At 35.3% G+C, this 18,127-nt stretch overlaps 1 protein-coding gene across 1 annotated transcript; it reads left to right on the forward strand.

Annotated features, from left to right (window-relative positions):
* Positions 1 to 3,881: 3,881 nt before the first annotated feature.
* Positions 3,882 to 18,124, forward strand: LOC106106077 (the record flags this gene model as incomplete). Its single annotated transcript, XM_013286608.1, has 5 exons — positions 3,882 to 5,050; positions 5,429 to 5,503; positions 8,802 to 8,979; positions 9,615 to 9,681; positions 9,770 to 18,124. Coding segments are annotated over exons 3-5 (8,592 nt in total), but the record flags the coding sequence as incomplete, so codon positions are not given.
* Positions 18,125 to 18,127: the final 3 nt, after the last annotated feature.

Genomic DNA, 18,127 nt, shown 5'->3' on the forward strand with positions numbered 1-18,127 from the left:
GGACGAAGTAGATGAGCCGGTGTGGTGCATCCGCATGCCCATACAGATCGTGGGGCCCGTCTCCGCTCGCCGCGCACCTCTCACTGCACCCGCGCCATCTAACTCCACAATCTCCATACATAATATTTAAAAATAAAATACTGTAATGTACTAAAATACTCCTAATATAAGATATAAGGTTTATTATTAGAAAATGTGTTTTATTAATGAAACCTGTAAAAAGTTGTATTGCATATTTTACTCAATAAAAACAACGTTTTTAACGATGGTGAACATTTACTTATATCTTATACATTTATTTAATTATTTAAATAAAAGCGCCAAGTAGCAAAAAACTAATTACACCTCTTTTCCAGCTAGCAACAAACATAATCTGAAATAGAAATTAGGTAAAGAATATAAACGTATTTAAAAATATAAAGACTTAACGCACTCTTTACGCCATCTATTGGTAAAACTTTTGTTTAAAGTATTTTTGGAATGAATAATAGATGGCAGTAGTTGTACAGTTTTGGAATGGTTGTAAAAGAGTCAAATGGTAGAAGTTGTATAATCTTTACAAAGAATAATAGATGGCAGTAGTTGTACAGTTTTGGAATGGTTGTAAAAGTTTCAAATGGTAGAAGTTGTATAATCTTTACAAAGAATAATAGATGGCAGTAGGTATTTTCTTATCCAGATCAGCAACAATATCAACTCTTAGAGCAAAAAATAAAACTTTTTTATTAGCCTTCGGATTACCTTTTAATATCGCCAACGGATGATTACTACAATGATATGGCCGGCGGCTTGTACATAAATCTCACGTTAGATCTGGATTGAATATGAATAGTAAAGAAACAAAAATAGCAAAGTTGCTAAAAATTGGAACTAATTTCTTGTAATGGCAACACCAACATAATTTAAATAAAATTCGTTGCTAAGTTGCCATGACTTTTACATTGTTGGTGATGTCAGTGTTTTATTTAATTTGTCATGTTTAGAGTTCGTGATAAATAATGATTTTATAATGTTGTGTTCATAGCAGCGATTCTCGCCAACATTTTCTTAATTGTAATTTACATAACTAGTTGCGATGTTGATTTAAAATGACCATAGTTGGCATTTACGAGGTTACAAAAATTTAATAACAGATGGCGCTAAATGTTTGCATTAGTTGCAGTTGCAACGTAAAGGTGTGACGTCATATTGCGGTGTTACTAGTACAGTTCACATAAAAGTTACTTTTCTTTCTAATTTCTTCTTAATTATATTGTGTTACATTTACGGTCGCAAGGAATAAGACTTGGTCTTCAATAAAATATTTGATTTTTAATCTTGAGAAGTAACTATAAAATTCATATTATTTTTAAAAGCCCCGAGTTGCGCAGTGTGCAGTGTTCTCCCCCATACCCCTTTACGCCTAACCATACTTACCTAATATTGCTATTCTGCGCAGCTACTCGTCATGTCCCAAGCAGCTAATTTATTTGAAAACTCATGTACTATATAATAATTATAGCCATCACAGTCGTTTTCTGTGCAGATTTAATTTTTTATTGCGTATAAAGGACTCGTTAAATACACATTTTGCACATCTTCAATAGAATAGTTATTTCCTTCAGTAGTAATTATGAAATACTAGCAATTAGTATGTTTAGGTACGTATTCAGTAATGTACAAAAATACCTGCTAACGGTACTATACAATTACTAGTAGTGAGGAAAAATACAAAACGCTTTTGAAATCGTATTTCACGCTAAAAAAACAATGAAGTATTATTTTTTACATCGAGTAAATATCAACCAAAGAATAATGTGTATTCTTGTAATATGAGTTACTTGTGTGTTAGTGTATTTCTATCAAGAAAGGACGAAAACATCGATCAGCAACTCGTTGCCGCTCCTCCGTATGTCGTGCGACGTTGCCGGTCCGCTCCGTACATACTGGTTTAGAATGAGACAACAATATACCTATTTCATTTTTACCATTAACTATCTTTATTTCAATCAACACTAATCTTGAAGAAATTCTGTTCATTGTGTATATTATGGATTCAGTTACGAGTTGACATGTTATTTAATTCAATTCGAAATTTAAAAATGATATCGTATGCTAAAAATACGGCACAAAAACTGTCCCAACATGAGGTAATTGAAACTGGAAATTAGTTCAGAAGGTACATGTAACTACTAAAGCAAGTTGTTCTTCATTTGACCTTGTTGACTTGTAATAAATAGCGCACACATTCTGACCATTTGTTCCATTCGTCACAAAATATTTTTTTCTTAGTTATAGGTTGTAATGCTGTATAGCTTGTATGCTGCTGTATTTCTAAAACTGTCACAGAACATGATTTTTTAAGAAATCATCAGATCGGACATCTTGTTTCCATGAAGGGGTGAGTTGCAGCTTCCAGCAACAACGGCGCTTGCCTACCGCTGCCAGACCTGAAAGTAGCATACATTGTTCTCGTTCTTTACCTGCATGTCCCATACCGCCAGGCAAATTAAGTAACAAAAGTAAAACCTATTGTTATTTATCAAACCTAATTTAACAATAATAAACGAAAAATTATGCTTAAAGGAAATACGATCTATTACCTACGCAATAAGATCTATTATTCAAAAATAGATACTTGAAAGAACCGGTTATCCTTAATCCTTGCTCGCCACGAAACACGTCGCAGAGTACGCTTCTTTACGAACGGGGTAAATAAAATGATCTTAAGTTGTGCATAAACACACTAGCTTCCGCCTGCGACTCCGTTCGCTTGGTATTAAAAAAATGGTAAATAGCTTATGTGTTCTTCCAGACTATCCTCCACATCCATACCGAATATGCCAAAAATGAAATTATTTTCATACTCGAAAATAACGTAAGTTTACAGGCCCATGACAAATCAGTATGCCATCTTTCTCGAATTACGCGACTTTATACACGTCGAGTTTCAAAATGCGCGGGCAACAAAATTGTGACACATTTACGGCAAAATATTTGGCTATTCGCGGGTACTCACAGCATATGTGTTATAGTGTCTTTAATAAATTCGGCAATTTTTAAGAAATAATTATTTACTACTTGCATGTTGGAAATTGCTAAATATTGCAGCTTTGTCCTTTAATAAACGCTGTTTTTTGTTAGATTTGGCACTACGAAGACAAATGCATTTTTCATTGTTTGGCAAAATATCTGAGTATCTTTAGACAATTAACGCAACCTAACAATTTCATATAAATTGCTATTCCACAAACCCGGATTTCTCGGTCTCTCTCTTGGATTTTCGGAACGAAACCACCGCATTGTGAAATTTTATTATATTTGTAATTACATTAGAGAATGTACTACTTAACGTCACGCTTCGTAAAAAAAACAAATGATGACAACATAACTTTGCAGTTTTAATTTGAATAATATGGACTCCGATATCTGCAGCGTCGCGCGCCAATGCTACTGTCGTTCACCATCTGCCGCGTTTCGCGAAACACACATTTGAACTCAATCCGTAAACCAAAGTTCAAAGAAATTCCATGTACTGTTTATTTTTTTTAAAAAAAAGAGACTTAGATATCGGAAGTACAGTCTCGATTGTTACGTCGACTCTAAAACTCGATTAGTACAGATGGAATCTGAAATGGTCTACCAAAAAGCCTGAAAGCAAACAGTTAACACTTTTGTCCTAATTTCCTGTCCCGTCTGTTATTCCCGAAATAACGAAAGTACGAACGCTTCTGTAGACTTCATATTGATTTATCTTAAGTTATGTTGAAAAGGAAATTTCGATGTATTCGTTAAACCAATCCAAAGGCGGAATCTTTCTATCATCGCAGATATGTTCGCGACTATATTATTTACAAAATATTAATGTAATTGATGTTGAGATATATATATATTTATTAAGACTTAGTTATTCGAATTAAGGTACGGATTATTTTACTTTTAATTAAACCAAATCATAAACACTACCGATGAATGTAAGAATGCATTTTGACTTCTCGGTTGCTATATACTGCATATGCTGGGATTTACATGGAATCTACAAGCATGTTATCATGCTTAGTTAGCACGATATTTGCTTTATGTACAAATAAGTAGAAATTGCCGCATTTATTCAGTAAACAATGCCTTCTCGTGTCTTGTACGTTTTTCTATAATTAGCATAGTTTATTTACATTTAACTTTTTCATTTCCACTTAATAAACCCACTTTCCTAACAGATAATTTTCAAAACAATAACCAACTATGACAATACATTTTACACTTTTACGTAATTACCCGAACTTATCAGCAAAGTAATGAAATCACTATGAAAATGTATTATGCATTTCAATTACAGGAGATAATAAAAATTGTGATTTTTGAAAACATACGCTTTTGACACTGACATTAGCAAACTGTATTATAAAACAATCATAACAAACCTTCTTACAAATTCTATAATGAGACTTTTACGAACGCAAGATCTAAATGAGAGAATTATTTTTTCTATCACCACCGCAGATCACTTTATATCGCTGGCTTTGAAATATCTAACATACGATTCAACAAAAATTACGATAACATTTAGATAAAAACTTGGCGCGCTTTCATTTGATACTCACATTGAATACGACCTCTTTTAACTTTTTATATCTGGCCAGAAAAAACCGAGAAGAATATTCCAGAAAAACAATGTTTAAATGCGTACAGAAGACTTGCGTGCTAACGTGAAATAAATAAACTTGAAAAATTTTACAACTCGAAAATTAAGACAACACTATCCTCGCGAAACGTGTATTACTACCGACGTGGCTGCCCGTCGATTGAATTTTAGACGGAGGCGCTCCGCAGCCGGCGGTGGGGCGTTGCTTGCCGCATTGCTCGGTATCCATTTTGAACACATCGCACAGTCTCGTTCATCGTACGTCCTAGAGAGCTCACCCGCCAGACAAGAAGTATTGCACAGTCGCACAGGAATAATGGACGCTGCACTTACCAAACAAAAAAAATTGTATAAAGTTAATCATCGCGCAATTGTCGACTGTGACTAAAATTTCTGTTAAACATTCCTTTTATTGATTTAGACTAAAAGGTTAGTGTAAATTTAAAAGTTACGTTCGATACATTTTTTATCGGATTATTGTTCCTTTTACGTTGGCCATTAGCAACATGGCGTCTTTGCGTTTCGAGGTTTGCTATACAAAAATGTCGGACGTCACGAGTGAATAAAGTGAACAACAATGTTTAAATCCTTCCAGAAAAGATAATTATTGGTGATCGAAGTTTGAATCAATGCACAACAAATTTGAAGAGGTGCAATAGTTTTTTTTTCATATCAAAACAATAGCATACGGGCCTGTGAACTAAGTCGTTACATCATACTATCTCGTTTACAACGCCATAATTTTTAATTTCGGATAACAAGGGTGTGAGAATGGAGATTAACGTATTCTCTTCTTCAATTTGCTAGCTATACCTACTCAAGCGGAAGGGCAAGAATTTTTGCCGAATTAACTAAAATGTTTCAAATGCGAATCGAAATAAGGTATGTGAATTAGCATAAAATAGTATATTTTTTTTACTTTAGTAGGCCTTATTATAAGAAGTAATCACTTGTAAAATAATAAAATTCGACGACCCCTTTAATTATTTTTTTATATTAAACTAATTTAAAAAGTCGTGGCGGAGAAATTTAGCTGTGTTTCGATCCCTTGCATTTATTTGTTAGCTAGCCTGAGTGTTGTAAAAAAAAAGGTAATAGGAGGGCGCCCGCAACTCAGGGCCGCGACGCCATTTTGTTTAGTTGATCACTTCCATCGGAACGGCGCGACACAAAGCAAGCGCAACGCAACAGCAGCTCGTGGCAACCCGGCCTGAGTCTAGGCCGATTGGTTTCTTCATTCTGAGTGTTATATTGTGAGAGGTATTTACCAAAAAGTGAAGTGAAGAACTAACCTTATCCAGCTTTAAAATATCTAGGTATTCCCATATTCAAGAATATAATGTAATACGATGATTACGCATGCCTAAAGACTGTCAATATGGCGCCTGCTATTTAGCTCTCGCGTATTGTAGTAAGATTTTAGTGTCGTATATAATATTATTGTTTATATATCGTATTTAAATTTATTGCCAATTTTCCAAACATGACGCTACTTAATGCAGAAATTTGTTAAAACTTTTACATAGAGAAAAATTGTTAATAGGTCATAAACATGGTGTTGATACCCTAAATATTTGCATAAAATTTTAGTTCTTAAAAAGGTACGTGTTAATAGCGGTATAATGTGTGGTTCACACTTGGTCAGTGCAGTTGGACAGTAGTGCTCAATAACTGGACTGGCATTCAACTTGCATGACGTGACCATTAACGGACACCAGTGAGTCTATACAATCTATGCCAGCGCGACTGTCCCAACTGCACTAGCCAAGTGTGTACCGCGCATAACTCGTCAGATTCCAGTTGAATACACTGGTAACCTATTTTGTCCAGTAGTCCAAAGTCCAGTACCATTCTGTTGTAATGGAAGTTCAGCCTTCTTCAATTATCTTCTCTTTCTTGTTCGTCTTTTGTTTTTTTAACTTATTGGTTCCTATTAATATCGCGTTTTAATTAATACAATATGTTTTTCGATCACCATCGATTATATACCGGGAGAAATATACATAAATACTTATTTTAATCTAATAGATTTAATCACAGGTAGAACGGACTGTTCACTACGAGAACACTAGAACCCATTAAAGCCACGTGTTGTTCACTTCCATCTAACATTAATCAATTCTCATTATTAGCGTCAGGGTAAACTTACAGTTTACGTTTATATGTATATATTATGCCCATTATAATTTATAGTAATCATGATTCTAAAATCGTATCAAAGTTGATGCAGTTATGTTACCAATGGGGTTCATTTTTCATGCTTTCAAATAGACTTGCCTGTGATTTCAATTACTATATTATTTAGCGTACTGTGGACATTATCTCACTCATAGTGACTTTCTTATAAAAATATTTAATTGCCGTTTCCTTTCTGAATGTGACCTTAAATTTTGTGCGTGTACAATTTTAGTCCGATCTCTAAACGCTTCACTAATATTTTCTTTGCACATATACAAAGTTTAACGATTATTTTGTATGTTTCGGTCATGGGTCTTATTAAGGGTGGAATCAAATAAACATTTCTGTAAACTTAGAACAAAGAGGACTTTCTCGTCTTTATGAACAAGAGTACCGACATCTAATCTTGGAAGAGAGCTCTCACGTTTACTGCCATCTTTTTGAGCCGACCTTCGTTCTATGTGACGTGGAAACGTGATTCTTCTATCGAAATCTAAGCTAACATTGTTAAAGTTGAATCATAATTTTACAAACAAATTAGTAATCTTTTCGGATTTGTGTCTTGTGATCATGTGCTAAGGATGATTTATATTATTTTGCGTTGATTGTCGGCACTTCTTTATACTTTCATCTTACTAAGATAGTCTTTTAAAATACATTCATATTTTTAAACGTGTCTGGAAAATTATAAATTTAATTTAATTCAACTTAAATTTGGTCATTAATATAAGAAAGTACACGTAAACAGATTAAAATATCGATTTTATAGTAAGGTAATGATAAATGATTTAGTACTCAAAGACATGCTCAATATAATGAAAACTAATTTTGTGTGTGATATAAGAAACATTTTTAAAACACATTTTCAAATGTAAATTTAATTTATTGTTAATTTACGTTCTCTAAGTCATGTTTGTTTTATTTAAGTTTTTTACCAAAGTTTGTTGCATTTTAATATTTATCGTTTAAGAAGTTTTAGTTTCTTGTATATAGAAGTTTTCGATAATAAAAGGGCGTGGCTTTTGTAACACTCTGAGTATATGTTATATCTTACTAAGCTGTTCCAAACAAATTTAATTAATTCAAATTTGAACCGATTTTATTAATCCGCGAAGTTAAGAAATATTTAACGTCACCGTCGAGCATCACCAGACTATTGTACGAGTCTAGAGCGTGCGCACCTTTGACTAAATTAACGCAAAACTGTTGTGCGAATGTCGATTATTACGCAGCCAATTGAACTGTTTAGTTGCACAACTATACATCGATTATTGCGTTCACCTTCAAATTTGCTCATAGGAATCAAAGCCTCATTAAACGGTTGTGCGATAGTTTTGTCAAAGGTATGGGTACGCACTTAGGCACAGAGATTATAAAGTTAATACTGTTATAAAATTTAAGTAATCAGTGTAAGTCTTACTAATGTCATAAATGCATAAGTTTGTGTGTTGGCATGGATGTTTGTAAGAAGATTTTCAACTGACTAAACGGATGTCTATGAAATTTAGAATAGATGTATGATGAGCATAGTATGGATGAACGTGTTTGCTACCTAACCATGTTTTTTTTTATTCCGCGCGGACTGAGTCGCGGGTGGCAGCTAGTGTATTGTGTGTGGCAGTAACAAGCTACTCTTTGTTTCTTGATGTTTTTGTTCCTTGTCTGTTGAATCGCTGCAGCTTGAGTATAATGTTTTAACACCCCTTACTTAAATGGTAATTCTCTTACTTTCGACACCTATGTACTTAAATTATTGAGTGCCAGAATCAATGTTTTTGACTATTTAAATAGCATGACGAATGGTGACGTCACCGATACCGCGCTGGCCACCCGGATGGTTATTGTAACAAGTTTTGTCAACGTCATATCGTATAGCAGTATTGCCTCCTTACATGCAAAGAACCCTTTAAATTGTTACTCTTCAAATTAAATGTCGTGCTTTGTATGCAAGATTTTCATTGCAACTTATGGCTTGCATCTTATTAATTCGTTCTACTTTCAGCATAAAAAATGGAGACGGATTACGATCGCAAGTTCGAGGAGATGAAGAAATACATTCCGTTCCTGGAGAACATGATCGGTAGGCTGGAGAGCGCAGGGACTGGTAGCGGCAACCCGCGCCGGGCGCAGCTCGCCAAGATCCGCTCCCTAAGGGATCTCTTGTTGGATAAGAGAAAAAGGTTCATTTATTGTTCCAACCTTTTATTGTTCCACTCTTAATCATAAAACAATATCAAAATAACCATGTTAAAAATATCACAGCATCTGCTTGTCGATCGTTATTGCTCTTTAGTATTTCTTCTTGGGTTGTATGATGTTTGTGCTGAGGTTAAATTTAATTGAGGGTATGAGGTGCTCAAATACAGATAATCTTCAATTAACAGTCTAGTAAATGTACTAAACCACTTCAAAGCTTATATGTTTTTACCTGACTGACAAAGAGGGAACGCTTTTGTATATATGTAAGATTATTTTTATGTATGTGGATTTATATGAAAATAAAAATGTTCGTAATTTTTGAGAAGCTCTAAGTCACTTTATGATACAGCGCACTTATAAACTCATTGACAAGCAATCCGCTAAACCGAAACTATTTTATACATTTTCTGTCAAATCAGAATTAACCTCTCGTCTTTTCACAATACATCATTATTTTCTTCGGCCTTTGTATGATTAATATGACCCTGTAAAACATTTGTAGTTTTTCCTTGAGTCTGCTGTAACTATAAAGTAATGAGATTGATCTTTACTTTCTAATTATATGGCCATCTTCGTCTTCCTTTTTATCTCACTAATAGCAATTTACATGTTTTAGAATGAAAATGGAGAACTTGATGAAATGTGAACAAGTTTTAGTAAATTTATATGCAAAAATTGAACAGGTTAGAACATTTTAAAGTATTTGTAGAATTTTTTATAACTTTGTTTAATTTCTTTTGTGTGTGTTTATACATTTCTTTTGTTTTTTAGAGGGACTCATTTTTGGAGAGCAGTGACATTGGGAATCAAAATCCTCAGTTGGATTTAGTTCGCAGTAAACTTCAAAAAGTCGCCACACGACTACAAATCCCAGAGTCGCTGCCGGATATAGTAGGCCCAACTGGCAGTGATGAAGTCACGTCCGGGAGCAAAGAACCAGCTTTGTTTCAAATAAGAAAGAATAAGGCCTTATCTCCGGCGCGCTCTAAACTCGCTGATAGTGAGAAGAATTCTTCGTCATCAATATTACATAAAAAGAATTATACTCGTGTTCTGGTCTCCCCTAATCGAGAAACTAAGCCTTTGCCAACGGACATTTCAAAAACAGGATCTCCTATTCGAACCTCTAAAAAGTCGCCTCGAAAAACCACATCCTATCAAAATAAAAAAGACAGAAAAAAATCTTCGAGTCAGTCTCAGCAAACGACTCAGCTAAAAGACTTGAACATAACACTTAAAGTTCCCGAAGAAAGTTTAAATTCATTGAATACTAAAGATATCCTATCTCGAATTATTAACTGCAGCGACAATGATGTTGACATTGACACATTACGAGGTTTGCGAACTCAAATCCTCTCTGAATTAAAACAAACCGGTGCTAAAGACGATATATCTGATTTAATACTAGAATCTTACAAGCGCAAAAAGAAGTCAAGCTCAAAGAAGAAGAAAAAGGAATTCGAAGAAGGTGAATTATCTGACAGCGAAAGTGAAATTATTGAAAGCATTTATGGCAGCTTGGTGGTTGTGGATAAAGATCAAGGAACTACAAGTAATATCAATAAGGTGGATGAAAAAGATGAACTACCTCGAAAAATTCAAATATGTCTTGTAATTAATTCGGAGAAGGAAAGTCAAAATGAAACAATTACTACAAGTGAATTGTCAAAAAAAAAGCCGATAGTAGATTTATCTGATTTTGAATTCTATGAAAAAAATGAGACAAACATGAAACCAACTGAGACTGATACTGAAAAAAAGGAAACAACTAAACAATTTAAAGACAACTCTGAAAATACATCTAGTAAACCTGAGATAAATGAAAAACCTGACGGAGATAACGAAAAATGCGATAAAACGCCAGATTTACCTATCGATAACAATAGTTCAAATGAAAAAATTGAGAACTCTAATTCCATATCAAATACGGATTCTCCGTTATCCGAGATTTTACCGACAGACTCCAAACTAAATTCTACCATAGTCAGCTTAAATGAAGATAGTTCTTCTAAGAATCTACAACCGATATCGAACAGATCCTCAACAATGGCCTTAAATGAGAAAAGCAATGAAACTATATCTACAGAGACCCAACCACATGAAAATATAATGAAACCGGAAGATTCAATAGAAATACCATTATTAGATTTAGAAGCTAATGCGAAAAAAGAAGTTGTTCAAGAAATTGATATCTTACAAGCGTTAAAAAAAGAAATTTTAAGTGAAAAAATTTCTTTATCTGATTCCGAGACTAATACACCACCATTACATCAACCTAAAGTGACGAAAGTAGCAAACATCGAAAAAATATTACCAAAGAAAAGAATTTCCATTGAGAAATATAAAGAAAAATCAACCTCTGCTCCACAACCTTCCCTATTTATTAGTGAAAGTAATAATAATACCTCAAAAGACGATCTTCTAAAAAAACAAAGCTTAAAGTTAACGGAAAAAGAATATGAGCGATTTAATTTATCAACAAACGTGTCCCTTGCTGAAACTTCTGACGAGGAAGACAAGGAAGAAATTTGTCCACCTACCGATATATACAGCGGTTTAGCTCCTAAGTCACCCGATCATGAAGATTTTGCCGACACAGGAATTAAACCTCCAATAATCATTCCTGCGGAGCCGGTAAAAGCGGAAGTTGTGCCTTCAAAAAGCGATGTGGACATGAGAATGATGCCACTTAAACCGCAGTCAAAATTATCGACAGACAACAATAAACTCATGGAGAAGCCATTAGAAGGGTCCAAAAAAGAAACTGAACTAAGTACGATGGAAAATTTATTACCGTTGACAGATCCTCGAGTGAGAAGAGACATCAGTAACCTAAATATTGATAGTGCTATGATAAGCACAATAGAGCATGTTTCTAGAACTCAGACTAACTTTCCACCTAATATGACACCCACACGAATGCCAAAAACGGCACTAATGAGCGGTATAAATCAGACAAAGGTAATTCCAAACATGGTACATAACTTGCCTTCGACAACTATGGGCTATGAAATGACTCCATCCAGAGTATCTTTAGATGGCGAACATTCAAAATTAGATCATGTATACGCTCCCACATTTCCTGTTCATGAACCAAGTAATATCTCAGGTATCGATGGACAAAATAGTGGAATTTTTTCGCGTACTAATTTAGGTCTCAACCAGAATGATATTCAAAATACGTTTTATGTCGAAAATTCATTTATTTCTTCAGAATGTCCATCAACTCCAAATCATTCATTTGGACGACTAGACATGCCAATGACCCCAATCCATACATTTGGCAGGGCAGAAGGACCGATGACGCCTTCTCATCCTTTTGGAAGAACTGATTGTTCACCTACCCCAAGTTATCCTTTCGGAAGAAATGATTGTCCGTCTACGCCAAGCTATCTTTACCCGAGAGCCGATGGTTCATCTACTCCAAGTCATTCTTACGGAAGAATTGATTGTCCATCCACCCCAAGTCACCCTTTTGGAAGATCAGATTGTCCACCTACTCCAAGTCACTCTTTTGGAAGATCAGATTGTCCACCTACCCCAAGCCACTCTTTTGGAAGATCAGATTGTCCACCTACCCCAAGTCACTCTTTTGGAAGATCAGATTGTCCACCTACCCCAAGTCACTCCTTTGGAAGATCAGATTGTCCACCTACCCCAAGTCACTCCTTTGGAAGATCAGATTGCCCACCTACCCCAAGTCACTCTTTTGGAAGATCAGATTGTCCACCTACCCCTAGTCACTCCTTTGGAAGATCAGATTGTCCACCTACCCCAAGTCACCCTTTTGGAAGAACGGATTATTCACCTACCCCAAGCCGTCCATTTGGGAGAAAGGAACATCTTATGACCCCAAATCACTCATTCAGTAGAGGCGACTTTTCACAAAATCAGTCGATATTGCAAAACTCAGGGGACAGGTATAACAATTTTCAGAATGCTAGAAGTAACAGATATTCTGAGAACGATAATTTACGATATTATAGTGAGGATATTGATAGTCGTAAATATAATGAACGTAAATTTAATACACATAATCAAAATTATGAAGAATCCAGACGAAGTTATAATGATTCTTATCGAAATTACGACAGACACGTAAGTCGACGTGAGACTAGTACAGGTCGATCATCTTATAAAAATTATAAATATGATCGACGATGTTCAAAAGACCGTAGTACTGCCTATGGTGCAAGAGATTGTCGTTATGAAGCTGATAGTAGTAAAAGTTACGATAGCCGTGAACCACGGCGTAATGACCAAAGAGAACATAGTGTGGGTTGTAACTTATCAGATGCTAAATACTCAAAAAGTCACAAGGAAAAAGATTATGCAACTGGCAATACTTTATCGGTTCAGTCAAATACAGGTCGTTCATTTACCATTGATACAAGTGTTAACAGGAGTTTTCAAGAAACTGCTTCCAAATTTAAAAACGAATCTAAAACTAGTACAAATTTTGATGCCAGAAGAATACGTGCATCAAGTGTTGGTAGACATTTAGTTCGAGAATCAAGTGCAGAAAAGAAGTTGAATAATGAAAAGACAACAAATTCACCAGATTTAAAAACTAATTTTAGGCGCGCTTGTAGTGTCGGGAGGGAATCTGCAGAAAGCCATTCAAGAAAGAGGTTTGAGGATATAAAAGAAGAATTGCAATCATATAAACATACAGATACTAAGAATAATAAAAGTACCCTCCCTTCTAGTCAAGGTACAGTCACTGACAAAAGAAAAAAGTTAAATGATCGTGATCCTCGGTTATCAAGGCGTGATTGTCAAGACTTAGAAAATTGTAAAAAGGAAGATCAATCTACGAAAGTATCTCTCCATCGAGGAGACATTCGGGATCCAAGGCTTCAGCGCGGACTTACCAGAGATACACAAAACAAACTACATGAAGGAAAATCTATTGATGAGTGTAAAAAACAAGGTATAGTTTATTCTAATGATAATATTGCCAGGGGAACAATATTAGGTACTGGTTATGGTGTCAAAAATTACAAAATTCCAAAAATAAAGAAACCTCAAGTGGAAACATGTGCTAAAGTTGTAGTTGATGACACTAAAGTTGAAACTGAAAAAAAAAGTGAAATAAAAAAGCAAAATAATACAAACGAAACCAACACGTTAAAATTTGTAGAAAACAAAGAAAGATGTGACGGGGATTCGATGTCTGTCTCAAATGAAAAAGTATTATCAAAATCAGAGAATAAAGATAATATTCAAGAAAACGATAAAAACGAAAGTGTGATTGAAAACGTTTCTGTGTCCGTCGAAAAGCGAGTGACAAGATCTTCAACGAAGAGTAGTGGAAGTGAAATATTGAAAGTACTTAATTCGGACAACAAACCAGTTTCACGAAAAACACGCAATAGAATAAAAAAGCCATTACAATATGATTCCGATTCCGATGATAATGTTCTCGTAATCGATACCCAAGTGTCTAAAGAATGTACTGTCGAAGAGGCAATCGAAAAAGACAGTGCCACATTAGATGATAAAGTAACAGATGTTTGGGATAGCAGAAAACCTACAGATAATCCGGGGAATTCAAAAGGGACGGCGTGTGATAGCAAACTCGATGAATCAGAAGGTACAAAGCATTCCGAAAGTCTAATTTCCGCTGAGGATTTGTCAACTTACATACCCGACTCTGATAATTGTTTTGGAATGGACCTTGAAATGTTCTCCGACAGCTTAGCTACTGATCCTGTTATTGAAAATATAAATGAACTTATAGCTGATCTTGACGATGATTTAGAAACGTCTAAAAATGATGGCAATAAAAGACAGTTTACAAAGGAGATAATTCTTGAGAATATGCTTGAAAATATTACGTGTGCTGAAAAAACTGCTTGTGAAAATTCATCTAACGATAGCGAAAAAGTAACTGAAATTAACGAATTTATTAATAAAACAAATGATAATTCCATACCTAATGTTGAAATTAATATTAAACAACAGGTTGATAGCAATAGCGGTGAAGTTTCAACAACAGAAACCGAAATAAAATGTACTTTACCGCAAAAAAAGCTTTCGACATGTTATGATGTTGATGATGATATCTGTTCTACACCCGATAGCACAATTAACGTTAACGAAAATGTTCAAGAATCCACCTGTCAGGAAAAGTTACCAGATAGTACTGGCGTAGAACCTTGTGAAATGAGTTCAGATATAACTTCTACCGAAGCAAAAGATACTGATCAATTAAATTCATCCCATTCCGACACAATTAATCAATCAGACTCCATCGGGAGCTTATTATCTATTTTAAAAGATAAATCAAAAATACAAGAATTACTTACGATGATCAAAGACCAGTCGAACGGGAATGAGAAGTTAAAGAGAAAATTAGAAATGTTGAGTGAAATCGTTTCTGATGACGAAGATTTATCGAATTCATCAAAATCCCTTTCTAGTACGACGGACAATAATAATGAAAAAACTATAGTTGAAGCTACAGCAAAAAGTAACGATGCTATATCTGATTACGAAGATATCAAAGATAAAACGCTAGAAATGAGTACTGACGCTATGCTCCACAGAAGTGTAGAAATTGATTCTACTACTGAGACTGATCACGCACCTGGACCAAGCACTATTTCAGATACTGAGAACAAGGACAATGATGAAAAGGTAAATGAAAATGTTGAAAATGTAGAAAACCGAGAGGCATTCCAAGAAAGAATTGAAAATAAAGATGTGACAGTCGAAAGTGATTTTTTTAATAATAATGAAAAAACCAAAATTGAAAATAAAAAACCTTCCAAAAGAATAAAAGGTAGAGCAAATAATAGTAAAGTTAAGGCCCAAAAACCTCCTACACGGTCTTCAGCGCATTTGAAAATCGATAAACCTCCCAGTACAAAAAAACCTTCAAGGGAACTTAAGCAACTCCAAAATGATATTAAGGAAATGTTTTTGAACGAAGATGTTTTAAATTCTTCTGGAATAAGGATGTGCCGTTTAGCAAAGCTAGTGGAAGATAAATCTTCGCCAGATAAAATCGAGATAAAAAACGATCAAAATGTTGAAAACACCCCAGATGTTACACTTCAAAAAACAAAACAATCTTCTGAAGAAACAACTCCAAAGGGCAAAGCATGTAAGAAGAAACAGACCTTAAAAACAAAGGGGCCACCAAAGCAAAGTCCTTTAAATAAAGAAAAAAATGAAGAGATAACGGAATCTAACCTTTCGGCCAAATGTAAACCAGGGCCTAAATCTAAAACAAAAGTATTAGAACGAACAGATGTAGACCCTTACATGTTCGAATCTGACTCAATTGCCGAATCAAATGATACAAATGGAAGTGAGAAGCAAGTTGGAAGTGGTTCAGAGTCTGATTGTGACTCTCTTGTGTCATCTCAAAGCTTTGGAAGTAATGAACATCTAGTAGAAGTAAAGAAGAAAATGAAAAGAAGACGTGGTCGCGGGTGGCAATCAGGCGTTTTTAAACCAAAAAACAAGAAAAAAAAGATCGAACCAAACTTATCCGAGTTGAAAAACGCTTCAGAATTTTCGGCACAAAGTTTCCTAAATGCTACTGATGACACCTGTTTTACTGACAAAACTTATTGTTTCTCTAAGAACGTAATGAACTATTCATGCCGGCTGTGTCCGTACACCGGCACCGACATCATTCACCATCATAAGAAACAGCATCCTCATTCAGAGATCCCCTTGTCCCGACTGAGCCCAGAAATTGCTAAAGAAGCTATAGAGCAATCTGAAGAATTCAATTTCCAAATTATAAGTCAGTTACCTATTGATAAGTATGTATGTAGATTTTGTTTTGAAGAGTTCAGCAATAAAAAGAAAACAGTATTAGAATCTTTCTTCTGGCACGTCGTTAGTACGCATACTGGCGAATATAAACAACCTTGTTCAGAATGTGAAAATGTGAAGCAGTGTCCTTTTAATTTAGACATTCCTCCACCTCCTAAGGAACCAAAAGGTCAATTAATAGGATACATTTGTGGAAAATGTAATTTTACACAAATTTCACTCGAAAACTTAAAAACACACGTGATCAATCGACATAACAATGAAGATACTGAAGTTTATACAATAAATTTGGGCGTGATGTCGAAAAGGACGTTATCGTTGTTAACAAAACCTACTACTGGGTCGGAGCCCAGAAAACTAAGAAGCAGCCGCGGCGGACAAACTTTGGTCGAAGCAAGCGTTGAACCAAAGAAAGAAATGGAAACGGCTAAAGCTCAGACTGAAACTCTCATAGAAAAACTTGATATTCAGTCGGACACGAAACTTGACAAGACACAGAAAAATAAACGCAAGCAAATGAAATCACAAATATATTTTGAAAATGAAGATGTGACTAAGGAGATATGTGAATTGAGTAAAGTAGCAAATATTAAGGTTGAACCGGAACAGGATAATGATATAGATCATGACACGGAACTTTGTGAGTCGCAGGACGACCCGTCTGACACTAAGGGACAGCAACCACTTACAGACGAGGTCGACACTCGCACACAGGAACTACTTGTACACAAGGTAGTTGTAAACGATCAACAAGACGTAGACGTAGACGAGGCAGATTCCGACGAAAAGCAAAAGTTAGAGGACGACGTTGACACATACGAACAGGAACTATTAGCGGACGACGTCGACACAGACGATGGTCGCGAACATGAAGCACTAGCAGATGATGTAGTCCCCTCCTCGGCTGCGAGCAACGACGTTCTCGACTACCCCCACTTTAAAGTGAATTACAAGAATGCGGGTTCAAAGGAATATGTTTGCTGCATCAACGGCGCTGAGAGCCACTATCGCACTGCGCTGCTAATATCATTTAAAAAACACGTGCAGCTGAAACACACCGAAATTTGGGATGGATTTTGCTTCTTATGTAAACTAATAGTAACACCACAAGGAAAACACTTTTTCAAAGATTGTTTACAGCATTTCCTGGACAAGCACATTGATAATTTTCCCATAATGGAAAATGAAGAAAACCCGTCGAATACCATCGATGCAAATACCGTTTCCCAAACCGTCAAAGTGAGCGAACAAAATCTAAACAAAAATAGTTTGAACGTGCGGCCGCTGTCGGAACTTATCGGTCCGGCGGAGACGCCGCCGCAGACGACGCTGCCC

This window comes from Papilio polytes, unplaced genomic scaffold (assembly GCF_000836215.1).
Source record: "Papilio polytes unplaced genomic scaffold, Ppol_1.0 DF824269.1, whole genome shotgun sequence".
In the NCBI taxonomy this organism is placed as follows: Eukaryota; Metazoa; Arthropoda; class Insecta; order Lepidoptera; family Papilionidae; genus Papilio; species Papilio polytes.